Source organism: Nematolebias whitei, chromosome 14 (genome assembly GCF_014905685.2).
Source record: "Nematolebias whitei isolate Nwh7 chromosome 14, NemWhi1, whole genome shotgun sequence".
NCBI classification, from domain to species: domain Eukaryota; kingdom Metazoa; phylum Chordata; class Actinopteri; order Cyprinodontiformes; family Rivulidae; genus Nematolebias; species Nematolebias whitei.
Genome location: NC_056511.1, coordinates 10,520,645 through 10,528,520, shown reverse-complemented (window position 1 = coordinate 10,528,520; position 7,876 = coordinate 10,520,645). Strand labels below are relative to the sequence as shown.

The 7,876-nt window shown below is 37.0% G+C and overlaps 1 protein-coding gene across 1 annotated transcript in view; it reads left to right on the top strand.

The window, feature by feature from the left end:
* psmg1 (proteasome (prosome, macropain) assembly chaperone 1) overlaps positions 1-7,876 on the top strand; it is a 38,614-nt gene that overhangs the window by 28,707 nt on the left and 2,031 nt on the right. The window contains exons 2-5 of the mRNA XM_037688257.1: positions 1,784-1,887; positions 3,170-3,315; positions 5,013-5,075; positions 5,754-5,952. Coding sequence (XP_037544185.1) covers positions 1,784-1,887; positions 3,170-3,315; positions 5,013-5,075; positions 5,754-5,952 — 512 coding nt within the window. The remainder of the gene's footprint in view (positions 1-1,783; positions 1,888-3,169; positions 3,316-5,012; positions 5,076-5,753; positions 5,953-7,876) is intronic.

Sequence of the window (7,876 nt, the reverse complement as noted above, 5' to 3'; positions counted from 1 at the left end):
GGAAGAATCAGTTTTGTTGTGTGTTTCCTTGACTGATGAAGCCTTCCGGACCAAAGGTGAACCGTTACGGCACAAAAAAAACAGAAACTGTCCAGATGACCTGGCTGAAAAATGTTGGACTACCTAAAATTGAAATGAGCAGAAACACAGGTTAATCCTAAAAATATCAGAACACTAGCTAAATGCTAAAAGGAGCAGAACACTAGCAAAATGATAAATGCAGCCGAACACTAACTAAAACCTAAAAAAAATCATATTACCAGCTGAAAGCTAAAATAATCTGAACATGAGCTAAATGCTAATTTGTAGAAAACTAGCCTAAAGAAGAAGAATATTAGTTATTATATAGTTGTTAAAATATATATTATTAAAGCAAAAAGTAAATCACTAGCTTAAAGAAGCAAAATAGTAAAACACTTACAAAGAAGGACATTAGCTAAATGATAAAAGAATCTGAACCCTAGCTATAATCTAAAATAAGCAAAATCTTAAGCACCAAATTTAGTAAAATTCTAGCTAAAACTTGCAAAAGTCTAACTAAAAGCCAAACTTAGTAAAAGGCTGGTTAAAAGCTAAAAGCAGTAGAACGGTAGCTAAAGGCTTACTAAAAGCTAAAAGTAGTTTTTTGGTAGCTTAAAGTAACAAAAAGCTAGCTAAAAGTATCACAAAGCTAGCAAAAAGGTAAAAGTAGCTTGAAAAGACAAAAATAGATTAAGTTTGCTGAAGCAAATATTATGAAGGAGTTGAATAAATCCCAGTGTATGGGGATAATGTTTGTTAATAAAGTTAGCTATTTTCAATAATATAAAAGTTACAAAAAACAAAATCACAACCCTGATCCCCCAAATGAGCTGAAGGTTTTGGTTCATGAATGGTCAAAGTAGACTCTTCAGACTGCACCAAATGTACACTGACATAAAACACAAAACATTTGAGTAAATGCTGAATCAGCGATAGTAATGTTAAAACTTTTGTATTTAGAGAATTATCTTGTGGCAGTTTGTGAAATAATAATCTGTACATGAAACATGTTCTCCATGTCAGTGTTTTTGTTGAAATTGCTTTTATAGATTGGCTTTTGAATTGGTCATTAAAAGTAGTTGAGTAATTTTGTTGTTGCATTGCTCTGAGAGAGTTACACGATTAGCAGGTCCTTGGTTCAAACCCCGGTCCAGGGGCCTTTCTGGGTGGAGTTTGCATGTTCTCTCCGTGCATGCGTGGGTTTTCTCCGGGTGCTCCGGTTTCCTCCCACAGACCAAAAACATGCATGTTAGACTGATTGGTAACTCTAAATTGTCCCTAGGTGTGAGTGAGAGTGTGAATGGTTGTTTGTCTCGTTTGTCTCTATGTGGCCCTGTGATGGACTTGCGACCCGTCCAGGGTGTACCCCGCCCCTCGCACAGTGATTGCTGGACATGGGCACCAGCGACCCCCGTGACCCAAAATGGAATAAACGGGTAAAGATAATGGATGGATGGATGGAGTTACACGATTGATTTTCTGATCTTTTTCAAATGAAATGCCACAAACCCTTTGAATAACAATGATTTGTTCAAATCAAGTTATAGTTCGGTCACTTTTATCCGTTTTAGTTTGAGTTCCAGATATCTGTTTAACCTTTGGTAGTAGCCATAGATGGTAGGAACAGGTCCCTCTTGTAAATGAATCCTCGTGGCTCAATGAGGTTGAATGAATAATGGTTGATGAGGAAAATAAGCTTTTAAAAATAATTAATTTCCTGGTGAAATTTAAAACAAGAATTCTTTAAAATCTTATCTTTCAGGACTGTTCAACTGCAGTGGAGTCCCGACGCCTCCGAGTCGTTGCAGAGCGGAAACAAGTTTCTGTGTTCAGACTTCATCCTCGCCGTGGGCCACAACGCTGCCCGTAACGTCCAACTCATGTCGGCCACAGCACCCTCAAACTGCACAGCCAGTGTTTTTACAGATCAAATCAGAGTTCAGAGTCTGCAAATTGTAACAAAGTCAAGTCCACAAGTGTACTGCTCAAAAGTACATTTTTAACTTCAACCCATGAATATCAGTTGTGAACTGCAGGATATGGTGATAAGACGTTAAGATAATTCTGTTTCTGCAGGACTACAACAAATTTTTTATAATCAGATAATTTAAATATTGCTTCTAAATATTCCAGGAATCATGTAATTCTATAAAAGTTATAAAAATGTAAGAGAGAAATGTATTTTTTGTAAGTACTCAAATATACAATGTGCTGCATTTAGCTAGCCTTCTGCTACTGTTACATTTTAACTACCACTAGTGTTTTACTAGATTTAGATTTTAGCTTGCCTTTGCTGTTTTTAGCTTTTTGCTAATCCTATGTTGCTTTTAGCTAGCTTTTTGCTATATTTAGTTTTAGCCTTTTGCAGCTAGTCTTTGATACTTTTAGCTAACTTTTTTCTACTATTAGATGGTGCTTTGGTTTTTAGATGCCCTTCTGCCACTTTTAACCTTTTACTAGTCTTTTGCTGGATTTAGCTTTTAGGAAGCCTTTGCTACTTTTAGCTAAGTCTTTTTCTAAATGTAGTTTGCCCTTGCTAATTTTAGACTTCAGCTAACATTTGCCACATTTAGCAAGCATTTTGTTCTAATTTTAGATAATCTTTTGCCCTTTTCCTGTTTTTGGCAAGTGTTTTGCTGCTTTTAGCTAGCCCTCTGCCAATTTTAATTACTGGTAGTCTTTTGCTAGATTTAGCTTTTAGCTAGCCTTTTGCTAGCCTTTTCTACTTTTAGCTTGACTTTGCTACTTTTAGCTTTCAGCTAACCTTTTGCCACTTTTAGCTAACATTTTTTTCTTTTAGCTAGTCCTTACTACTTTTAGCTTTTTTTTGCTCACCTTTTCCTGCTTTTAGCTAGTGTTTTGCTGCTTTTAGCCAAACTATTGCTAATTTTAGTACACTGAACAAAACAAGACTTAAAGCCCACACATGCCCTGCTTGAGGCTTATATAAAATTGCTTAAATAATTAATCTCCAATAATTTTTACTCATTGTTGTCTTATATCTTTTGACAAGAATGAATTGACATGTTGTCTCTGATGTCACAGATTAAAATAAAAGCAGAACTTGTCAATTTATTAAATAAATAAGTGAAAAAGAGCCTCTGCAGTCACTCGAGCTGCTGAATACTGACAGGATCTGTCTTCGCAGGTTTTCTGTCAGCGCACGTTCTCGCCTCGGCAAACTGGGACGCCGTCGGACGTGCGCTGGTGTGGAACGAGAGGAGCCGAGCCGGAACTGGCCAAACCAGCGAAGAGTCGGCATGTGTTTTCTACAGACACAAGGACAACCCGTCAGTGAGTGACACACTGAGAAAAGCAACACTTCAAAATATACCTGCGGCTGATTAACACCTCAGAAAACACGTGTCTGCTGAGAACATCTGCTCCTCGTCCACGCTTTAATCCCTCCGTCTGTTTAAGATGTTTAAATTAGGTGCATGTTCTGTTGTTTTGCTGCATATTACATAATACATAATCATTTAATTGGAGGTAATCAACACAAATTACTTAATGGATTTGAAGAATAAACCTTCCACACAGGATAAAATACAGAGTAACAAGCAGCCCGTGGAGGTGTGTGCGGTTCTGTTTTATTAGTCTGGCGTCGTCGTCTACGTTTTATTTCATCAAAATAGATGCAGTGGATGACCGCATGTGAAAGCGCCGCGCTGCTTTGGAAGCTCCAGATTTATCACACGTGTCCTGATGCCTGCTGAGATTGTACAGACTGAAGGACCACATGAGCCGCTGTGGACAAAGGAGGCTGCGATTGTTTAAAGTTCATTTATTTACTTCTGTTTTGGGTATTTGGTTAATGGTCAGAAAATCAGTTAATGAGCAGTGGGGTTTTTTTGTTGTCAGAGTTTCTTTATTTGTCATTCCCATTACATGTGGTACATGTGGTGGAACGAAACTGTGTACACAGGGTCCCAGTTACATCCAACAATAAAATGTAAAAATAAAAACAGTAGTAAGATCTAAGATATGAACTAAGAAAAACATTAACTCAAAATATGCTAAGCACTAATAGCATAAAAACAATACACAGTTTGTAGGTCAAACTGCTTCTGTTCGCTTTGTGCTGTTAGCCGTTCATATTTAATTATCAGCTCATCCAGTAGATGGGAGAAGCTATGATTTTATTTTATTAACTTTTAACACCAAATATTTTAACCATGTTGATTCCTTCAATTCCTTTAAAAGTACTGTTCACTTTAAAATCCACTTCAACATGCACAATTTATTTTAGTCTTTTTATGCAGATTTTAACTTTTAGCTACCATTTAACTACTTTGTTTTTGCTAGACTTTTGCTGTTTATGGCTAGCATTTGCTACTTTTAGCTTTTCAGTAACCTTTTCCTAATTTTAGTTGGTGTTTTGCTGCTTTTGGCTAGCCTTCTGCTACTTTTAGCTTCTAGCTGGTGTTTGCTACTTTAAGCTTTTGGCCTACCTTGTGCTGCTTTTAACTAGCATTTTACTAAATTTAACATTTATCTATGGTTTTGCCACTTTTGGCTAGTCTCCTATTAATCTAGCTACTAATTTAGCTTGTGTTATGCTGCCTTTGGGTTTAAGCTACCATTTTGCTTGTTTTAAATTTGACCTAGCTATAACCTTTTAGGTTTTAGCTAGTATTATCCTTGTTAATCTTTAACCCCCTCAGTTTCAGCTTGTTCAGCAGTCATTCAGCACTCTGTAGTTTCACTTTGTTTTGGTCGTCTCTTATTTTGTGACTCTTAAGTATCTGCTCAGTCCTTTCAGACACATTTTTTTACTAAAACATCAGAATTTTACTCCCATTGTGTGAAGTCCTTTCTCAGTTTCTATTCTGCATTTTGCATGAAAACACCTGTTTTTACTGTCTTATAAATGGAAATATGCACGTTTTGTCATTATTCTTGTCTTTATTCATTCAATCTTTATTTAGACAGGTAAATATTTAACACGTTTTAACAAATATATATGAAATAAATATTTGCTTTCCCCAAAGGTTTTTGTTTGCCAAGTGACTTGCTACGTTGCAGAAGACCAGCTTTTTCAGTGGGCTGAAAAGGTACCTTCAATCAGTCTGATGAGATGTTGATTTGTTCATTTGTAGGGACAATTCGCCTTTCCAAGTCTGCAGATTTACAGCTTTGCACTGTTTTTTTGTGAGCCACAACAATGTGGCAACATGAGGACCTAATTAGAATCTGTCAGTTCCCCATGTGTTAGAAAAAAAAAACATGCACAGCATGATTATAATACTGATTATAACACGCAAATAGACATATCTAGCTGTTTAGTTTGCAGCATTCTGACATAACAAAGGTTTGTTAGGATTTTTGTTGTTTTAGAGCAAACAGGATAATGGAGATCTAAACGATTGGTGCTTGATGAGCTCGTTTTTCGAATGGGAAAACACTCTGAACACAATCAACCTTCAAATTGATTTGCCACAGCAGCAAATGCAATGACAGATTTCACTCCAGTCAGCATAGAAAAGATAAATAGGGTTATAATAGGCACAAGTTCTCCAAACTTGACATTTGCAAATTGGAAAAATGTCGGCTGCTCCCACAAATGTCCGAGTCAGTCATTTGCCATATACAGACATAGTTTGATTTTGGCCTAAACATCCTGGTGATTTGTGTTATTTTTAAACAACAAGGGAACTATAGGTTTTACATTTATTAATGTTATAGAAAACATGAATTGTTGGTCTCAGTGTGTACGTTTTTGTCTCTTGCAGGTGTTTGACTGTCTCCAATCCAGAGAGCTGAATGTGACCGTGCTGTCAGATAGCTCCGTGGCTGATTACAAGACAGCAGACTATCTGAGCAGCAGCTCTGCTCCCTTCCTGCGATCTCTCCACACCAGTGCTTTCAGTGATCAACCTGTCTGCCAGTCACTGGAGCAGCCAAACATAGTTACAGGGCTTCCAGCTGCAGGTGCGCTTTGAGTTTCCATAACTGAAATGTGTCAGGAGAATCAAGTCTTTGTCTTGCGCTCGCTGCCACTCACCAAATTTACAGAGGCACAACATCTGCACGACTCGCCATTCCCTCCTCTGTCACACCTGCTTTGCATATTTTAGCAGAGAAATGAACTTTAGAGTTACTGAAGCTACAACAAGAAGGACATGATTAGGTCCCGATAGTTCTTTTAGGCTTTTAAAGAGGCATTTTGGTGTCGGGTTTGAGCTCATAAATCATGTCACTACTTTTTGTTTCAGCTCTCCCAGCGTTCTTTAAATAGTTGGGCACTTCATGAAAGTGATGTGCGTGTTATCTTTAATTCTCAATCAACTTTATGCACACAGTAATTACAATGACACCGAATGTGCTCTTAATTAGGCAAGGCTAACCTCGTTGCTCAGTTAAATTGTGTTTTATCACTTCAGTTGACTTCCATGACATAGCTCTGGAGTGTTTGGAGGTACAATAGCTCCAGTTATGACACAGTCCCACCACCCTCTCTGTGTTTCTCTAGCTGTTACGTAACGCTCATGTCTTGTAGCAGAGAACAACAGAAAGAGCAGGAAATCTTCTAGGTTTAAATCCACACATGAAGTTGCTGCATTTTTCTCTGCATCGAATGTCCCTGTCAGGATTTTTGAAGTTATGTCTCTTAATTTAGTTCCATCTTTATTTAGTTTATTTTTGTTCATTTTTTTTCTTTTATCTTGACAGAGTGAAGCTTACAGTACTTTCATAGCTTGTGCCTTAATCCTCTTGTAAGCATTAAAGAAGCATAAGGGAAACTAATCCCATTTCACACTTGGAAGTGTTCACTTCAAGAAGTAGGATGTCCTAAATAAGTTTGGGATGTAGGTGGAGGTGAAAGTACTGGGGCGGTCTGGACCTCCAGAGATTTTTTCTGGGACAGACTTCAAGCAAAGTGTAAAAAAAAAAATCCAAGACTGTTCTTAACTAAACAGGTTATCATGAAAAGAGAAGTTAGCCACTGCTTAGATGGCAACTTGCATGTCCATTACACTTAAAACAAACATCTACCCTGTTTTATTTTATTATTGCTTTGTATATCCATTGTTTTGTTTTTTTACTTGTCAAGGGACTGCAGATGTAAATTAGCTTTTGCCATAATCTGGTACAGTGCATCAAATGATGACATTTATGTTTGAGTTGTGCATTGTCCCTTTTTAAATAAAGTTAATTCATTCATTCATTCATGTTCCTAAGTGGTAAAATAGTGACGTTTTTTCAGATTTTTTCTTTTTTCTTTTAAAAAATACAAAAAGAGGCTCAGAGCAACAACCTGCCTCATCAGTTTATAATAGAACCTGGCAAAAGTTGATGATTGGCTTCTTCAAGGTCTAATGTTTTTGATGAGGAATATTTCAACTAATACTCCATGTGTCTTATACATAGGGCCAGGTGTTACTTCAAATTTAGAGATGGGGTGTAACATGAGAAAATGTAGTTGGACCCAGAAAAATGGGTAGAGAAGCAGCAGGAGCTGTAATTAAATAAATATCTGGATGGCATAAAGCTTCTTAAAGGGGCGTCTCATTTAGAGAAGTATTTGAATTGTTACCCCACTCAGAAATGAGATTGTGTCAAAATCTAGGTGTAGGAATAATGCCAGGGAAATTTTATTTTTATGTTGTTTAACCTTTATTTATACAGGTTAGTCTCATTGAGTCACAAGGACTTATTTTCAAGAGAGACCTTTTTTTAGACAGGCAACATATAAAGTACAGACAACAATGGAAACAATTAAATAGTGTTATAAAAACACTGTTACTGTTAGCAACATAGTCCTATTAGCAGAGTGGTTCTGTTAGCAGTGTAGTTCTGTTAGCAGCGTGGTCCTGTTAGCAGCATGGTACTGTTAGCAGTGTGGTACTGTTAG